Source organism: Bos javanicus, chromosome X, assembly GCF_032452875.1.
Source record: "Bos javanicus breed banteng chromosome X, ARS-OSU_banteng_1.0, whole genome shotgun sequence".
Taxonomy (NCBI): domain Eukaryota; kingdom Metazoa; phylum Chordata; class Mammalia; order Artiodactyla; family Bovidae; genus Bos; species Bos javanicus.
In genome coordinates this window covers 22,195,851-22,216,518 of record NC_083897.1, presented here as the reverse complement: position 1 = coordinate 22,216,518, position 20,668 = coordinate 22,195,851, and the positions used below count along the sequence as shown (strand labels likewise).

Genomic DNA, 20,668 nt, shown 5'->3' with positions numbered 1-20,668 from the left:
TTGTCTGCCCCACTCCCGCTTCTCTTTTTATGTCTGTCTGTCTCTTGAGAGGGTTTCCCTGGTGGCTCAGATGGTAAAGCGTCTGCTTGCAATGCAGGAGACCAGGGTTCGATTCCTGGGTCAGGAAGATCCCCTGGAGAAGGAAATGGCAATCTACTCCAGCACTCTTGCCTGGAAAATCCCGTGGACAGAGGAGTCTGATAGGCTACAGTCCATGGGGTCGCAAAGACATACAGACACAGGACTCCGATCAGGCTGATTTCTATTTTGCTATATCAGTTACCCACCTCTTAGCAGCAGCAGCAGCAGTAGCACCTAAAGAGGCAGAAGGCTAATGTCAGTAAAAGTTCTCTGGGGTCATCCCCTAAGAACTCTTGAGTGTAGAGAGGTCCCTGAAAAGAAAAGAAAAGCAGCACTCAAATGTACTGAAATTCAGACATGAATATTTTGCCATAGAAGAATCAAGTTTTCATGGCATAAACTAAGAGAATGTTCCATGGACACATTACTTAAGATTCTTGGAATGTTGCCTGGCAGGATTGACTTGTGCTCTGAGTTAAAGCTATTCCTTTCCTCTGCAGCCCAGGGCCAGTTAGCACTGCTGGGTCCTCGGTGTTTTTCAGCTCTGGAAACATCTTAGAGATCAAGTTGCCTGAAAATAAGGGTCTCTCGCACGTCAACATGGCTTCCCAGGTGGCTCAGTGGTAAGGATCCATCTGTCAATGCAAGAAATGTGGGTTCAATCCCTGGTTCGGGAAGATCCCCTGGAGAAGGAAATGGCTCCAGTATTTTTGCCTGAAGAATTCCATGGACGGAGGAGCCTGGTGGGCTACAGTTGCAGAGAGACAGGACTGAGTGACTGAGCACACACATACACACACGCATGTCAACACCGGCTACCTTAAACAGATTCCTGCTTCCTCTAGAAGGAGTTGCCTCCCTGCTCTGGATTCATTCTCTAAATGAAAGTGTGAAAGCCAGATTCCAATGCATTAATATCTCTGGTTTCATTTCTTCAACTGTAAAAAAAAAAAAGTCTACCAAATCCATTGTAATCATTACCTTTCTTATTGTCATCATTATAAAAATGTCCCTTATCTGTCACTCGAATGTCATTAACTATTGAAGCATTTGTAGGAAACTGTTAAAGTAGTTGCTGCTTAAACATAAGGAGCTATTAGAGTTTTCAGGATTGTTGTTATTAGTAACCTACATGATGAAAGTAGAACTAGCAAAACAGTGGTTTAGAACAAAAGAAATGGAATAGTCATGTTGCACTTTTGTGGCATGGTAATTAAAATGAGATGTGTAAATATCACTTGGCCCGTTAATACTGGATTATTTCACAAATCTCTTTAATATCATGCAGGTTCACTGATACACATTACAGTAATTCAAATTTTGGAATCTTAGGATATTTTAAGCCCCAAATGAAAGATGAGTGCATTGCCACCCTTGCAAAGGAATCACTAACGAGAGGAGTTCTCACCCATATAGTTCATGTGTAACTTGAAGCTCTGTGAACTGGCAAGGCACTTCTCTACTCCCTGATCAGTTTGAAGTTGGGATGGTCGTGGGGAGGAGACTGCATTGACCTGTCTATCACACGAACAGGAAAGTAAGGCAAGGCCAAGGACCCTATAGTCTGTGAGCACCCCCATGTGTGCTGGCTGCTTTCCGTGCTCTCTGCAGTCCTCCCTGGGAGGCACGTGTTGCTATTCTCCTCTTAGCGATTCAGGATCGGAGCCCAGGTCAGCTGCCCGAAGTCAGAAATCTGGAAAGCTGATGTGGCAGGTTCGAAGCTCTGTGGTGTTCAGAGAGCCAGGACACACGAATCGGAGGAAAGACTGACCCTTCAGCCAACATTGGAACTATTCATTTAGAGGAGAACTGACATCACAGCACTTGTCTAGACAGTGACTGTTGGGGTGAAAGGGTGCACTTGCAGTGGAGTTCATAAGGGAGTGGCTTAGTAAGGGCTTCTTTCCTGTGGTTTTTCTCCCTTGTGAGGTGGGAGAACTCCTCTCTCAGGCCACAGGGAGGTCATTGCATTCTGAAGCTCATACAGAGACCTGCTTTTGAGATTAAATTAGATCATTATATAGGCAAAGGGACTTCCCACAGTGCTCCGTGCACCGTAGGCTCTCAGTAAGGAATAGGTGAGAATGGATTCTTCATCTGAGTCTTCGGTTAGTGAATAATCATACCACTCAGACTCGTGGTAAGTGACTGTCACAGGCATCCTTTCATTATCTCCTTTCAAGGGGTAAATGTTAGTGGAAATGCGTTCTCTGACTCTGTACAATTTCCTATCCCCAGAAGTCGTTTGCAGGTGTTATGCGATGTGGTTGTCCCATAGCCTTCTATGACATCTTTCTCATCCTTGGTTTATAGATGAGGCCTTTGCACCTTGCCCTGTGACTCCAGGTTTTCTGGTTTGCAGTGGAAAGCACATATTAGTGACTTCCTTCTGAGCAGAGGCATTGCTTTGCTACCTGTGCAAGAGAAAAGATAAGAAGTCTTCTCTGAAAGTCTTTGAAGAAGTAGACTTCTGGCTATTGTAAATGACTCTGTTCTGCAGAGGTAGACCCTATCAAATCTAACTCAACCACTATCCAACACAAATCAGAATTACCACCCTCACAGTGGCCAGATGCACCCACCTGGGTACAATTTTAGTTTTAATAGGCCACCTACCTTGCCAGAGTTTTTTCAGTTGATCTATGCAGAAAGAACCTTTCTTCTTTGCGTGACAGTTTGTTGGATGTCTAGGGAAAGTTTTCACAGTTCTCAGGCTTTGAACATTTGGGCAGAAGCTTAGAAGAGCTATCTAAAATACAACCTAAAAGTTTATTCGCTTGGTGACTACAAATTCTTCCAAAGTCATTCTCTTGCTGATGGGTTTAGATCCTGCTCTGAAGACTCCCCAGTGGCTCAAATGGTAAAGAATCTGCCTGCAATGCTGGAGACCTGGGTTTGATCCCTGGGTCAGGAAGATCCCCAGGAGAAGGGAACGGCAAGCCACTCCAGTATTCCTGCCTGGAGAATCCCATGGACAGAGGAGCCTGGTGGGCTACAGTCCATAGGGGTCACAAAGAGTCAGACATGACTGAGTGACTAGCACTTTCACTTTTCTTTTTGAAGTTCTTCTACAGAAGAATCCTGCCACAAATTAGAAAGCATCACAGTAATGGAGAATAGCTAGCTAATAGTCACAGATTAATTCCAGTAACCAGCCAAAAGACAGGAAAGTTTCTTTTTAGAGATCATATCTGATATTTGATTCCCCTTTCAAAGCACATAGTTCAGCCCTGCTTATAAGAAAAACCAACACTGCGCGTTAATACACATCATAGACAAAAAAAAGTTGGAGAAAGTTACTTTAGAGAAGTGTTCTTCACTTGAAAAAAAATGCTTTTCCATGCACAGATTTTTGTTCAGCAGTAAGATTTAATCTAGTAAGATTTTTAAAGAAAGTATGATGGCCACATAGTCTCTGTAATATCTTATGTAAAATGAAATATCTCTTCTGCTCCCTAATTGGATTCCTAGCCAATCTGTATTCTTCTGCAAGGCTTGGACCAGACTGACACTGTCTTGGACCAATCACACAGCCCTGGAGATGTGTGGCCTATCCCACTTCTTCATCACAAACCTCAGCAAGTTACTTCCATTTCAGAATGTATCTGCTGACCAGGTTTGGAGCTGAGTGAGGCCTTAGGGTCTTTTTTTTCTTTTCTTTTTTTTAAAAGAATCATTTATTTTTAACCACAACAAAAATCACCCTTCTTAGGCTCTGTAAGGGATGCAGTGTTTTTGTTTTGATTCCTGCTTTATTCTAGCTTATTTCTGTGTATTTTATAAAACGAATTGTAAAATTCAATATTTCATGAGACTGTTCTACAGAAATAGATGAAAATCTGGAACAAGCCAATACAAAGGACTCAGTGAACCCCAGGGCCAAAATGTGGTCATATCTGCATCCTAATTCTGTTTATACAAGCCATTGCTTGACAATCTCGTTAAAATTTCCTTTTTTTTTTTTTTCATTTTTGTTTGTTAAGAGTTGAAGAAAGGCAATACCGGGGTGCCCTATTTTGTGGACTCAACATAAGGTCAATGAAAATGTCTATTAGATACCTTGGAATACAAAAATGCTACTGAGAAGTTTCACTATAACCATATGAAATAGTCCCATGTACATATTCTTAATTATGATTTGTTGCATTGCAAACAGTTGCCAGTTAGCACGTGTACTTTGAAGTCATTTTGTGACGTGGTATTTCATGAAGCCTATTTTTCAGTACTTCATCTCTTTAGTGCTGTGGCTTGAAGCACTGCAGCCTTTTCAGCCGACTGCAGACCAAAATGACAAATGGAAGGAAGCAAAACAGTTTTGGGGGAGCCAAGCTTGGAGGAGAACGCTAAACACTGAGTGTCATTCACGTGCAGTCCTCATTTGGGGCAGAATTTATCTCCTTCCATGGCAATAAAACAAATATAGGCAGATCCTTTCTTTAGAAATTGATTCCAGAGTGCAGAAGAACCTTGAAAAGAAGAGAGAATGTATTTATTTTACCTTGGTTTTCTGGGCATGTATTATCAGAAGTAATCACACATTTCATGTTTATGGGGCTTTACAATTCTCAGAGCTTCTTTCACATACATCATCTCATTGCCTCCTCGTCCAACCATCCAGTACGATCAGCAGGACTGGTCCCCACCCCACCTCCTCACCTTTTTACAGAAATCAAGTGAACAGAATTTAGTTGCAGTCTTTAGCTGTTTGCAGAGCCAAAGACCAAGAGTATGAGTTTAATGCCTATATCTTGGTTACCAGAAAATCTCTTTATTCTTGGAGCTTCAGCTTCGGTTGTGTCTTTATTAGTCCCTCTTCTCTTCCTTCCTCTCTGTCTCCCTCCCTCCGTCCTTCCCTTTCTCTCCTCCCTCTGCAGTTTTTTAAATTGAATTTATCTGTAGGCTGCTTTCCTCCTTTTATCACCTACTCTTTCTGCCCTGGCAGGCAAGTTCTGACTTGTCAGTCTCTCCTCTCAAACAGCCCTCTATTCATATCCCACCACGTTTAACCCTTTTTTGGACCTGTATAAGCTATCTCCCAAGTCCTCTTCCTATGAAATCCCATTCTTTTCTTTGTTTATTTCATTAGATATATATTGATCATTGACTCTAAGCCAGGCCCCATGCTCGGAGCTGCCCTCAAGTATTCCACAGTCCAGGGAATATTTGAGTGAACAAACCAAACTCTGTTTATCATGAATTAATAATTTTGTTTAGCTACAGTGAACTGGCTAAGTATTGATTCCTTCTTCTCCAACCTCTCCCTTCCCGTGCTTTGATCTTAGTAATAATGAAGTTCATTCACATCAAATATACCCTGAGAGAGAACATCAAAGTCCTGAATATAATAATTAATCCTGGATTTTGAAATCACCGATAGAAGGGAAGCTTATATAGAGAATATAGGTAGTTATGGGGTCACCCGCTATGGGTATGATTTATATTTTAGATTCTATTTTGTTTTATTTTTTTAAACAGTTGAAAATCTAATGTTAATCTGCATATTATTTTCATTAGGCTGGGGAATAATTGACACACACAAGTCAGACCTGTTTGTATAAGCTGCTAACTTTAAATCTAGAAAATAATTGTCATCAGAACATGGCTGAGAATCAGAAGAGTGACCCTTGCTCTTGGCAGTAATTGTTAAATTAATTGGATCGTCAGGCTACTGAAAATGTGGCCAGAAGAGAGAAGGAAGTGAGAGAAGTAAAGGGCGAGATAGATTAGTTATGTTTCTAGAACTTGCTGAAAAGAAGAAATTATGTTTTATTGAGTTCATTTTTAAGTTTCTTTAAATGCTCACTCATCGACTTATACACTGTTTTTCTGTGTTCTATGATGCCAATAAAAATGTGACATGTGAATAGAGCAAAATGTATGGAGACACATTCATCTCTACCAGGATTTGTGCAGTTCACATAGTGTCTACATGTGCAAAAACTTATATTCAGTGTTCATGCTTTGTTCAACAGCCTAGGACCTCCGTGTTGCCATTTTATATATGGACAACCTAAGGAGACTCTGCTGGTCTCTTGAGATCCAAGGAAATCAGCACTGCCCTTTTAAAAAAGATTTCTTTTGAGAGAAATGTGTTCAAAGCATTCACGATATTCCTAAATCCTCAAAGCCTGCTAAGGACATCACTTCAGTCATGTCCGACTCTGTGCGACCCGATAGACGGAAGCCCACCAGGCTCCCCCATCCCTGGGATTCTCCAAGCAAGAACTCTGGAGTGCGTTGCCATTTCCTTCTCCAGTGCATGAAAGTGAAAAGTGAAAGTGAAGTCACTCAGTCGTGTCCGTCTCCTCGCGACCTCATGGACTGCAGCCCACCAGGCTCCTCCACCCATGGGATTTTCCAGGCAAGAGTACTGGAGTGGGTGCCATTGCCTTCTCCCCCTCAAAGCCTAGTGAGGTACAAACTCAAGTAGAACACTGCCACCCTGTCGGTTGGTAGCATAGCTGCAAGTACAAAAGCTGGGGGCAAAAGTATGAAAACGCTGCTATTACGGTGTGTGTTTGCCAAATGACTTTTTTTTTTAATGTGGACCATTTTTAAAGTCTTTATTGAATTTGTTAGAATACTGCTTCTGTTTTATGTTTTGGTTATTTGGCTGGTGGGATCTTAGCTCCCCAACCAGGGATCGAATGCATACCTGTCAGATTGGAATGTGAAGCCTTAACCACTGGACCACCACAGAAGCCCACCCCCCACCCCCACAATGACTTATTTTAATCAAGAAGGCACTTAGCCATGGGTGTGTGCACTGTGGTATTGTGGACGTGTTTAGCATGTGGAGATGATGTACATGATATACAGATGGTTTTGAGCTCTTGCCATTTGGGTTATGGCTCTACTGGAGGAGGGCATGGCAACCCACTCCAGTATTCTTGCCTGGAGAATTCCACGGATAGTGGAGCCTGGCAGGCTACAGTCCATGGGATTGCTAAGAGTCGGACATGACCGAATGACTAACACTTTGACTTTCTTGAGGATATAGCTTCACATCCCCTGCGGAGTGATGAGGCCCTTAGTAGGCTCCCTTCCGGGAAGCTACCATCACAGCCCATGCTTCTTCTGACCTGGCCCCAGCTCCAAGAGGCCAGAGAGCTATTTTATCCCCTCCATCCTGTGCCCTTGGTGCCAGAGGCAACTCAAGGCACCAGGGTAAATTGCTATCCCAGGTCCAGAGCCTTTCTTCTGGGACAAAGTTGCTTTCTAGCACACCATTGGATCTGGGGGGCTCTTTGCGTATATCCTGCATTATTGATTGCATGAATGCCTTACTCACTTGATTGTTAAAGTCTGTGTGGAAGTCTAATATGCCCCACTGAGGGCAGCTGACCATCACCATCTGTAGCTCTAAGTATTCTCTAATATGCTCTATTGACCTGATGTTGAGGGTTTCAGATGTTTTCATCTTGTTAGTGGTAAACCTTCAAAGACCTATATTGCCCTTAATAGTGAATTAATTGGTTAAAAATAATTGTACTGTTAGGTTTTGCTCCTGGATCTGTTCATTCTGCAAATGTAGATTTTTCATTCTTTACTCAAAATATAATCACTGTCATTAACTGGTATGGATTCTGTGGATAAAAAAGTTAGGTAATCACTGAGGAAAAAACTAACCTTGAACTTAAGGGGAATAGAGAGGATGATTACAGAAAAGAGTTGAGAAAGATTGAATTTTTTTTTCAGAGTTATTCCTCTGAACCTTACTAACATTATTCCTCTGAAATAAGTATAGATATGCAAGAGAGGTAAACAACTTTTAAGAGAAATCAATGCATGAAAGGTTAGAAGACATAAAGCACCTTTTCTTTTGTACTCATGCCAAGTAATTTCTTCGTGGCTGTGCAGGGAATGCTTGACATCTTTTTAATTCATTTATTATGATAGCCAGTATTTATCTAATGCCTATTCAATACAGAGTACAGTGAGTGCTGCCTCTCTTTCATGCCTACTAAGTGTCAAGGCCATTGTGGTACCTTTTTTCCCAGACCAATAATAATCATCTCCAGATCAATCAAAGACTGATTGCTTGCCAGAGGTCTACTTGGTATTCTGTGAATAAGGCTTCTCTGGTTAGGGTTCAGTCCGATTTCTATTATTTCTGTGAACCGCTGCTGAGACACAGAGATGTAGCTCTACCCCTCTTCCCTTTGGTGGCCCTTCCTGTGTTGGGTGGGATGTTCACATCTTTCCACATTTGATAAAAATCAAGCCTCTTCTGCCTACTCATTTCAGCACTGGATAAAATGACAGTGTCACACACCGAGAACAGAACACTGCTTTGGTTGCTTCAACATTCTTTTTTTGGCCTCATTTTCCTCCCTCTCTACTGAGTTCTTGAGTCCAAATTTAGTGGTGATGACTAAGAAATTGCCAGGATGTGACAGAGCATTCAGTTCATTGAGTCCTTCCTTGCCATTTTCCAATAGTTGTAACAATTGCCAAGTTTGTTTTTTTTTCCTCCGCATGTTGGAGGTGCCAGTATCTGTGTAGTATCTGTTATTCTGAACAGATTTGAAGTCACACAAACAGGATTTGTCCCTGAACTGACAGCCTCCATCTACATACAGCTGATTTCATTCTGTGGTATTCAGGAAATTCCCTGCAGACTTCTTACTGGGTTGATACTTTTGAATCCCGGTGTTTCCAATACGTCAATCTGAACCTCTGCAATGCAAATCCTGTAAACCATCGGTCCCCAATCTTTTTGGCACCAGGGACTGGTTTCGTGGAAGAGAGTTTTTTCCAAAGACAGGGCTGGGGAGGGAGCGGGGCATGGTTTCAGGATGATTCTCTTAAGAAGTGCACAACCTCGGTCCTTTGCATGCGCAGTTCACAGTAGTCTTCGCCCCCCTATGACAATCTAATGTCACTGCTGATCTGACAGGAGGCAGAGCTCAGGCAGTAATGTGAGTAATGGGGAGTGGCTGTAAATACAGATGAAGCTTCGCTTACTCACCTCCTTCTCTGCAGCCCAATTCCTAACAGACCACGGAGTAGTGCTGGTCTGTGGCCCAGGTGTTGGGGACCCCTGCTGTAAACAATAACTGGATGGTTTACTGTGTTCAGTAAACTAGGCAATATGATCAGTCACTGATGGCTGAAAGGCAGATTCAGAAATAAAAGACAAGTTCCTTGTCTTCCAGAGCCAAGCATGCACATGTCCGAGTCACGGGGCCATGCCAGAGATGGAGATAAGAGTTCCTGGGAACACAAATATATGTGTCATCGGTTCTGATTTCAGTCAGTTCAGTTCAGTCACTCAGTTGTGTCTGACTCTTTGCAATCCCATGAATTGCAGCACACCAGGCCTCCCTGTCCATCACCAACTCCCGGAGTTCACTCAGACTCATGTCCATCGAGTCAGTGATGCCTTCCAGTCGTCTCATCCTCTGTCGTCCCCTTCTCCTCCTGCCCCCAATCCCTCCCAGCATCAGAGTCTTTTCCAATGAGTTAACTCTTCACATGAGGTGGCCAAAGTACTGAAGTTTCAGCTTTAGCATCATTCCTTCCAATGAACACCCAGGACTGATTTCTTTTAGAATGGACTGGTTGGATCTCCTTGCAGTCCAAGGGACTCTCAAGAGTCTTCTCCAACACCACAGTTCAAAAGCATCAATTCTTCAGCACTCAGCTTTCTTCACAGTCCAACTCTCACATCCATACATGACCACTGGGAAAACCACAGCCTTGACTAGATGGACCTTTGTTGGCAAAGTAATGTCTCTGCTTTTGAATATGCCATCTAGGTTGGTCATAACTTTCCTTCCAAGGATTAAGCGTCTTTTAATTTCATGGCTGCAGTCACCATCTGCAGTGATTTTGGAGCCCAGAAAAATAAAGTCTGACACTGTTTCCACTGTTTCCCCATCTATTTCCCATGAAGTGATGGGACCAGATGCCATGATCTTCATTTTCTGAATGTTGAGCTTTAAGCCAACTTTTTCACTCTCCTCTTTCACTTTCATCAAGAGGCTTTTTAGTTCCTCTTCACTTTCTGCCATAAGGGTGGTGTCATCTGCATATCTGAGGTTATTGATATTTCTCCCAGCAATCTTGATTCCAGCTTGTGCTTCTTCCAGCCCAGCGTTTCTCATGATGTACTCTGCATAGAAGTTAAATAAGCAGGGTGACAATATACAGCCTTGACATACTCCTTTTCCTATTTGGAACCAGTCTGTTGTTCCATGTCCAGTTCTAACTGTTGCTTCCTGACCTGCATACAAATTTCTCAAGAGGCAGGTCAAGTGGTCTGGTATTCCCATCTCTTTCAGAATTTTCCACAGTTTCTTGTGATCCACACAGTCAAAGGCTTTGGCATAGTCAATAAAGCAGAAATAGATGTTTTTCTGGAACTCTCTTGCTTTTTCCATGATCCAGCGGATGTTGGCAATTTGATCTCTGGTTCCTTTGCCTTTTCTAAAACCAGCTTGAACATCTGGAAGTTCACAGTTCATGTATTGCTGAAGCCTGGCTTGGAGAATTTTGAGCATTACTTTACTAGCATGTGAGATGAGTGCAATTGTGCGGTAGTTTGAGCATTCTTTGGCATTGCCTTTCTTTGGGATTGGAATGAAAACTGACCTTTTCCAGTCCTGTGGCCACTGCTGAGTTTTCCAAATGTGCTGGCATATTGAGTGCAGCACTTTCACAGCATCAGCTTTCAGGATTTGAAATAGCTCAACTGGAATTGCATCACCTCATCTAGCTTTGTTTAGGAGAGGTCATATATGATTTCAGGGGCAGTCATATTTGAGCTCAACCTTGAGGAATGACAGGAAAGCCAGTTGGTAGAGAGATCCAGGAAATGACATGAATGGGGTCTATAAAGGCACAAAGGCACAGACTGAAGGCATGGTAATGACTACATTGTGGAGAATTTTAAATGCCACATGGAGTTGTCATTTTACTCTAGGCAAGGCTAAACCAACATTCTATGCAATCGTGCTCATCCCTGGAGAACACGTGGAGACTATTTTAGTCATATTTCTTTGTAGGCATACCTTGGCTTTCCCTATGTTGAGAATTCTACAAAGAGGAGTGTTCACAGCCCATAAATAGAACGCTTTGGTTCCTACCCTGTGATGGTTGCCTTCAAAGTACATTGCTTCTTGAGTAGGTTGAATTTGTGTGAGTCTTCTGAGTCTCTACTAAGTATGCCCCTAGGCTGAAATTATCCCAAAAGATGACTCTGTTCCAGGCGCTCTGGAAGCCAGATGGAAGAACCAGTGAAATTACTGAGTGAAACAGATTTTGTGGATTTCCAGAAAAAAGAAAAGTGTTCAATTATTTAACATTAAGAAAAAAAGCTGCCTCATTTGAGGAATCTGTCTCTCTTCGCTGAAGTGATTATCTGATACTGTTGCTCAGATAGTATACTTTGCTTGGAATGCTACCTAACATGAAAATGAAGGTAAGACCATGGAGGTATCATTCACAAAGGACAGGTGTCTGGAGAGATTGCAATATTTTGTTGCAAGGTGGGTTTTTTTTTTTCAGGTTTTATCAAAACTTATTCCTGATAAGATCTCAGCAAAATAGCAAGAATCAAAGGGCATCCTTGGTGTCACTGTCATAGGAAACTCACTTAGCATTTTCCTTATTATCTTGGACTCCAAGTGGACCCACTGCCACCCTGCAGATTATTTAGAGGTTAAAATATGCTGTTCATTTCACTGTCTACAAATGGATATTTTACATAGCTATTTATTGTATAATGCACATATTGCAAAGCTTAAAAGAAGGTTTTCTGGTTTTGTTTGTTTTCAGAAACAGTCTGTTGGGTCAGGAACCTTTCATTTGTATGGGGAAGTCCAAAGAAAACATGGTCATGTACATGGCAGAAAATCACATTGTCAGGTTCAAAATCCCCTGGGGTGCTCTCTCATGTCTGCTCTCTCATGTCTGCAAGTAAATTCCTTGCTTCTATATTGATTTGTGTGAAATGTTACTGTAAGGCAAGGATGGGGTGATGAGGGACTTTTTTTTTTCTGTTTTTAAGTCAAGGTCCAATGATCTGAAAATTTCAGTTTAGTTTATCTAAAAGTGAAAGTTAGTCTTTCTTAGTAGCATCTGTTTAAAAATCTAGGCATTCAGCATTGTAACACTGTAACACAGATTTAAGCCTGGGGTGATTGAAAATTATAGCATATAGTAACTGGACAATCTATGAAAATTAAGTATAAGGATGAGATGTTTATTTCTCAAATTTAATCTTGAAAGGAACAAAGCTCCATGTGACAGTGTTATGCTTGTCTCTTCAATCTTTGGCTCCTCTATTTGTCCAATACATTACACTTATGTGACTGGTTCTCAGTTTTCCATTACCTTATTACAAAGAGAGCTAATTATTGATCAGTAGCCCTTGCAGTTAGGGCTTTTTATAAAACATCACATGAAATGTTATATATAGTCTCAGTTTCCAATGATAATAGTTTCTGCTGTTAAAATAGAATGCAAGTCTTAACAAGCTTTAACAAAGTATGTCCTAAACTCCTGAAGGGCAATACCATATGGTTCTCCATGAAATTCATAGCTGTAAATATTGAGCTTTTGTTTATTTACTTTTCTTGTAGGAACATTTCACACCTGAGTGCAAATTCAAAGAATCAGTGTTTGAAAATTATTACGTGACATATTCATCGATGATATACCGTCAGCAGCAGTCAGGCCGAGGGTGGTATCTGGGTCTGAACAAAGAAGGAGAGATCATGAAAGGAAACCATGTAAAGAAGAACAAGCCTGCAGCTCACTTTCTGCCCAAACCACTGAAAGGTAAACTCGAGAGTATACCAGCTGTGGATGAAATGAGTATCGGTATGGAAATTAATCCTTTATTTTGAAAGTGGAACCTAATCCTTCCATCCTGAGGCATTTATACAAAAATTTGGTAAAATTTTACACTTAAAAAGAACATTAAAGCGTAGATGGGAACATCTAATCTCCTGATGGGAGTTGACCAAAAAGTTTATTTTGGCCAAATCCAAATGAACTTTTGGCCAACCCAATATATCTACATGTGGTAACACCTTACTTACGTGGAAATAGCTTAATTGCTAACTCCCGGACAGCCAAGAACCTCAAGATAGGCCAAAATAGTTAGAAATACAGATGCTCAAATGCGTGCACACTTAACACTTATTGGAAACCTCCTTGGGCCCAACAATGTTGTCCCAACAGTTTTCCTTCACAGTTTTGTTTTTCGGTCATTATTAGAAGCCTGGTGGCAAGTGAGAGGGCTTCCATCGTGGCTCAATTGGTAAAGAATTTGCCTCCAATGCAGGAGATGTGGGTTTGATCCCTGGATTGGGAAGATTCCCCTGGAGGAGTGCATGGTCACCTACTCCAGTATTCTTGCCTGGAGAATTCTATGGACAGAGGAGCCTGGTGGGCTGCAGTCCACGGGGTCACAAAGAGTTGGACACGAATGAGAAACTAACACACACACACACACAGAGAGAGCAAGTGAGAAAGTTTGAGGGATAGGAATGGGCTACAGGAAGTAGGGATGACAGAAGGAGTGAGACACAGTGGAAAGGGGATAGAAAATCCAGACAAAGCAGAGCAAGCCCTTCAAGAGGTCACTGGCTCGAGGTTAGAAGAGCAGTTTACCAGAGGGGCAGTCTGCCCAGTCAAGTCACCACAGCGCCCTTTGACAGCACATTTTCTGGAGCCAGATTACTTGAATCCTCCTGCAATGCAGGAGACCTGGGTTCAATCTCTAGGTTGGGAAGGTCCTCTGGAGAAGGGAAAGGCTACTTGCTCCAGTATTCTGGCCTAGATGATTCCATGGACTGTGTAGTCCATGGGGTTGCAAAGGGCCAGACACGACTGAGTGACTTTCACTTTCACTTTTCATATAAAACCATCAGTGATGGAAATAAGGCATTAGAATTCTCTACACACCTCTGTACCAAGACTGGCTTTTGCTTCATCTGGTCCAAAGACTCTACTGAGTCTTTGAAAGCAGCATTTCTCAGGTTTGGCCTCCAGCAGAGAGGCCCAGGGGGTAGAAGGAAAGCTGAGGGCCAGTGCAATGGCCTCTGACGCCGTGTCTCTATGCTTTGTAGTGGCCATGTACAAGGAGCCGTCTCTGCATGACCTCACGGAGTTCTCCCGATCTGGAAGTGGGACCCCGACCAAGAGCAGAAGTGTCTCCGGCGTGCTGAACGGAGGCAAGTCTATGAGCCACAACGAATCAACGTAGCCAGTGAGGGCAAAACAAGGGCTCTGTAACAGAACCTTACCTCCAGGTGCTGTTGAATTCTAGCAGTCCTTCACCCGAAAGTTGAGATTTGTCAATGATGTTTACCAAACAAACAAGGCAGAGTTCACTATTCTAATCTGCCATCAAACCTTCTCATCCATCCAAAAGCCCCATAATTTAGATCAAGCTTGTGCAAAAAAACAGTGCCGAGCCTGATCAGTGAACTAAATCTGGGAGAAGGACTGCCCAATTTTCTCATGATCTCACCTCTGCTTAGGGGAAGACAAACCAAAAACATTTCACAGCACTAATGCTGATTAAGAAAAATTTGCTCTCCAACCAAGACAATTGAAAAGACCATCATTGTTCTTCAAAAACAAACAAAAAAGAAAACAGAACAAAATTAACTGCTTCCGTGTTTTGTAGGGGCAAACAAAATTCTGTGAACTGTGTTGTTTTCTTGGCTTAATGTTTTCTATCTATGCTTGATTCATATGTATTCTTTACGTTGCAGTTTTATGATTTCTGAAATTCAATGGTTCTATTGACTCTCTGTCACTTAATCCAACTCAACCAAATTCAGGGTTGAAGCTGAATTGGCATCTCAGGCTCAAGATTCTTATGATTTTACCATTTTTTCCCCTTTAGATTCATAGTATTCTGGTCAAGTTCTTGTGCTGTACTTTGTGCGTAGAAATTGTGTTGTGTTGTGTTGTGTTGTCAACCCCAGTCAGTAAAGATTACTTAAAAATAAAGATTATCCTCAAGTGTAGTTTTCTCTTAATTCCATTTGTGTTATCATGTTAAACTATTATTGTGGCTTCTTATGTAAAGACAGTAACTGTGGAACTGTGATGTTGTCTTTTGTGTTGTTAAAATAAGAAATGTCTTATCTGTATACGTATGAGTCCCTCTGTCATTGTATTTGGCACGTGAATATTGTGTACAAGGAAATGTTAAGACTGGTTACCCCTAAACAACATATACTTATACCTGCTTCTGGAAAAGTGTTTAAGACTTAGCTAGGTTTCCATTTAGATCTTCATATCTGTTGCATGGAAGAAAGTTGGAATCTTGGCATAGAGTTGCATGATATGTAAGATTTTGTGCATTAATAATTGTTAAAATCTGTGTTCCAAAAGTGGACATAGCATGTACAGGCAGTTTTCTGTCCTGTGCACAAAACAGTTTAAAAAAAAGTTGTTTAATATTTGTTGTTGTATACCCAGATACGCACCGAATAAACTCTTTATATTCATTCAAAGAAAAATCCTTTAACGTGTATTTACTGTGTCCATTATGTGCCGTGAATTGTGGTAGAAACTGGAGTTACACACTGAATTATGTACATCTGATCACCACCTTCAGATAATCTACAGTCTAGAGATTTATATTCGCATGAATACTCTTAAAAGTGTAATTGTTATACTTGAACTGCAGGCTGGAACAGAAGAATTTTCATTCCCATTCAGTGATGAACTGTAAAAAAGGATCTATATTCTAGTACCCTGCTGTTCACACTGTCATCTCCCCCTCTCTGATGCTCATTTCTTTCCATAGAGGAAAGGCACGGGACTAAATATCTCAAGTCTTTTCCATCTCTGAGAACTGAACATAGCTATTTTCTTTTTTTATTAAAATTTCAAACCATAAATTAAAAATAGAATGTTACAGTGAATGCTGGTAAACCTACACCTGTGTTCAAATATTCACATACTACTATACTGTACATCTATCCATCCATCACTCCATCTTATTTGTGATACGTTTCAAAATCAACTACAGATATCTGTACACTTCCTCATAATTTGGTATGCATTTCAGTAACTAGAGTTTGGTGTCCATTTGCAGTATTTTGCATCATATACAACTTACAATAAAGTGCACATAGAGTGTCTTTGTTGAGTTGACAGATGCATACATTTGGGTCACCATAAACATTGTCAGTGTTGATGACTTTTCACTATCTCCCCAAAGCTGCCATCGCCTGGTCATGATGCTTCAGGAGTCGACCATGTAGGAAGGTGAGAGTGGAGGAACAGGTGAAACATAATTGGCATCCGTCAAATAAAGTTCCTGGGGCCCCAAGCAGCATGCTTTTGCACAAAGGAAGGCTGCTGATTCCTAAGACATCAGGGCCGGATTCAGCAGGAGCTCCTAGCCTAGGCCAACCCAGCCCAGTTCAGTCACCTTGTGATCCTGTCTTAAGCCCTCATCGTGCCAGAGCTCTTGGGTCCAGCTACATGAAAGATGCTGCCTGCCCAGTTTGGACAGGAGCCTGGGTACCCTATGCCATAACCAGACTCACTCAGCCTTGCCCCCCTCTATTCAGTCTTCCTAATTTTCAATCCATAGAGAAAAGTACTGCATTGTCTCAGTCTTGCTCCAAGGACTTTAAAATTTGATTATTGACGAGTTTCCTTGCAGCTTTTCCTTTTTCATTGCTCAAGAATAGCATAGGTCTGTTGGTAACAAACAAGTCAGTACTTTGGAGTCTTAGGGAAGCCTGGCATAAATTAGAAGTGGCCAAAATGCCCAGGAATAATCCTTTTTTCCCAGCATTCTCTATGAGCTGACTCACATTGTTTTTAACCGAAGGTGATCTTTAAATAAGTCAATAATTAAACTGACCTCCAAAAATACCTCACCACAAACAGCCATACTTTCACATACCTTCATTACACACACATTCACACACACACACATAAACACCAGAAACGTTTCTCGTGGTTGGAAACATTAGCTGTGCCAAATGTTTGATGAAATAAGTTTTGGAAAAACACCACAAGGACTATTGGCTCGCAGATATGTGTCCACATTGTAGACACCTAGAGGGCTTGTAAGATACAGATGGCTGGACCCCACCTCCAGTGTTTCTGATTGAGTAGGTCTGGAGTGGACTCAAGCCTTCAGATCTTTAAGTTCCCAGGTAAGGCTGCTGCTCCTGGGGAACCATACTTTGAGAACCACTGGCACACACAGTATCCTTCAGGATTGAAACTGTGTATTAGAACATTGAATTCTAGAAAGTTCTGTGTTAAGGAAGGCTGCTTAACTGAGAACTGCTAGGGTGAACTGCTGCTTCTTTGACCATGGAGGCAGTTTCACAGAGCCCATATTAACCCTGCAGTAGAGCAATGGTACTCAGGCCTTTGGGGATACCAGAACCACCCAGGTATTTGGCCTACTTCCACAGTTTTAGGCCAGGCCTAGGAATGTCCTAAATTGGGCGCCCACCACAGTCTGAGACCACTGCTCTGTGGCTTGCACTCAGTCTCAGGTAGTCACACTCTCTGTTAGTGTATATCCACAGAGTATATACAGAGAAGTGTATATCTTCTTGTTGAATTGAGTCTAGGAAACAATATGGAAAACAACAACCAATACCCTTCTTCAAGCTTCTTGAAAAACAAATGCTAAAGTTTTCCTCGAAGAGTTGCCCTTGTACCTGGAGGGAACACGAATCCTTAAAGGACTGAGCAGGGAAGTGATCTGTAGCCCTTATCCTCACCTTCCTCACTGGCCTGGTCCTAAGCCAATCAAGTTCACTGAGTGAGGGAGTGATAGTCACTCAGTCTTGTCAGACTCTTTGTGACCCCATGGACTGTAGCCCGCCAGGCTCCTCTGTCCATGGAATTCTCCAGGCAAGAATACAGGAGTGGGTTGTCATTTCCTTCTTCCAAGTTCACTGAAGAACTTGTCAAAGGAGCCAGCAACATGTATCCAAATTTTCCAAACAGCCATAATCCAAGTGAACACAGTGGAGGAAATGAATATCCAATAGGATCATCTCTTCACCTACACTGACTGATTATTATTAATAACCAGTCTGTGGAGAAGGCATGGCGGAATCCAGGGCTGATGACCATTTTGAATAAATGTCATCCAGGTGCCTTAGAAACCTCATTTAGTTGAGGTGTGTTATTCATGAGATAAATTGAAATGTGCCCTCACTGGCACATCATATTCCTACCAACAGTCTTTCCAAGGCAATCTAGACTTCTACTATCATGCTTCTCAAACTCTTCCAACCTCTAGTTAAAGCCATTTCCACATTTTAGATCTTGATTATAGCAGCACCCTATTATAGTACCAGAATCTGTACAGGAATGTGGTAGTGGCAAAATGGATGACCATTTCCAATCAAAACCAAGTGGAGAGCTGTAACTAGGGTAGGCATTTGTGCCCCAAATTATTAACTTTATTGACAATGACAACTTATCATACCTTTCATCACACTATATGCCAAAACATGTGGTCCCAGGGTTTGGCTTGATGCATTTAGCTATCCTGGAATGAAGCCACCTGGCCACCATGCTAACTTTTTCTGACACCTTGGGTGTGCCCTTTACCCCTAATGAATGGGAATGCTACAAGCAGGTACATGCAACAGAGTGTGCCTTAAATTCTGGATTCCTATTTAGCTCTAAATGAGAAAAAAAAGGGGGGGGGAATCCACACTTTGAGAAAGGGGACGACAGAGAATGAGATGGCTGGATGGCATCACTGACTCGATGGACATGAGTCTCAGTGAACTCCGGGAGTTGGTGATGGACAGGGAGGCCTGGCATGCTGCGATTCATGGGGTCGCAAAGAGTCGGACACGACTGAGCGACTGATCTGATCTGATCTTTTATGAATCATCACATCCTGGACCTTTTTAATCTCTAAACATTGTGCTACTTTTTAGAGGTTAGTTTGAATTTGCTACACAGAGAGCAATATTCTATGCCAAATAAGTCAGCCCTTTTGCTAATACACATGAATACAAATGTCTGGTATTTTCTTCATCACACTTACTCTAATAAAAAAAAATTAAGGAAAGTACAGGGCATCTTCCGGGGATGTTTCCACTTCTACGTGGGCATTCTTGAAGAGGTTTGTAACAGCTGCAATTCTGTCATTATGCATGCAGTCTTTCTAGAACACCCAATATGGCTGGTTTTCAATATGAGGATTCCAAACAAATTTACCAAATATCAATGCAATCTCTTCTTTTCTATTAATTTTGTTTCACACACTCTGCCTCTCTGTCTCTCATCAGTCACTTCACACACACACTCACACACACACACATACATAGATGTGACCCCAAAGATTCTCAGAAATGCTCTGTTTCTCTCGGAGGATAACATATGTCTATTCCATAGGGACACTGGGACAGCCAAGTTTAAAAAACCAGGACTCAAGACAGAGATGGCCAACAGGTACCTGAAAAGATGCTCCACATCACTAGTCATGAGGGAAATACAAATCAAAATCACAGTGAGATACCTAACCGCACACCTGTCAGAACAGTTGTTACAAAAAGGACATGAAATAATAAGCATTGGTGAGACTGGAGAAGCAGGAGCCCTCCTACACTGTTGGTGGGAATGTAAATTGGTGCAGCCTCTATGGAAAACAATATGGAGACTCCTCAAGATATAGAACTACCATATGATCCAACAATTCCATTTCTCCATATTTGCTTAAAGGAAACAAAAACACTCATTTTAAAGAATCTGAAAAAGAATATATATATATACACATATATATATACAGATGTATATATATATAACTGAATCACTTTGCTACAATAGGAAACCAACACAACATTGTAAATCAACTACAGTTCAATTCAAAAAAGAATGTAAATAAGATATCCTAAAAAAAGATATGTGCACCCTTAAGTTTATTGCAGCATTATTTACAGTAGCCAAAATATGGAAGCAACCTAAGTGTCTATTGGTAGATGAATGGGTAGAGAGGATGTGGCATATAAATATACAGTGCAATAGTACTCGGCCATGAAAAAAATGAAATCTTGCCATTTGTGACAACATGGAAAAAGCAAACAAAACAAAAATAGACTCATAGGTACAGACAGCACACTGGTGGTTACCAGAGGGGAAGGAGGTGGGGGTTGTGCAAAATAGATGCCAGGGATTAAGAGGTACGAACTTTCAGTTGTAAAATAAACAAGTCATGGGGATGTAATGTCCAGCACAATGAATAGAGCTAATAATACTTTAATAATTGCGTGTGGGGACAGATAGTAACTAAATTCATTATGATCATAGTGATCATAATGTGTAAAAATTTCAAGTCACTATATTGTACATCTGAAGCTAACATAATATTATAAGTCAACTATACTTCAAAAAAATACTAGGAAGAATAAAATCAGATTTTAAAAAATAGTGCCCCCTGGCTTCTGAAGCTGTCCTGCCAGCTATGACACTTCTTTTCACTAAGGAGAATTGTTCAGATTTGTCCCCACAACATGTTAGCATGTCTGTACATTCTGTACTCTAAATAATTGTGTGCTCTCAATTTGTTTTCAATTCTGCAAAGTTAACACTTAGAGTAAGAGAAATGTACAAGGGT

The 20,668-nt window shown here is 41.4% G+C and overlaps 1 protein-coding gene across 6 annotated transcripts in view; it reads left to right on the top strand.

The window, feature by feature from the left end:
* FGF13 (fibroblast growth factor 13) overlaps nucleotides 1-15,569 on the top strand; it is a 569,367-nt gene extending 553,798 nt beyond the window's left edge. For all 6 annotated transcript variants that reach the window (XM_061408501.1, XM_061408504.1, XM_061408502.1 and 3 more), the window contains 2 exons: nucleotides 12,669-12,867; nucleotides 14,163-15,569. In XM_061408501.1, coding sequence (XP_061264485.1) covers nucleotides 12,669-12,867; nucleotides 14,163-14,299 — 336 coding nt within the window. In that variant the 3' untranslated portion in view covers nucleotides 14,300-15,569. The remainder of the gene's footprint in view (nucleotides 1-12,668; nucleotides 12,868-14,162) is intronic.
* The last annotated feature ends 5,099 nt before the right edge of the window (nucleotides 15,570-20,668 follow it).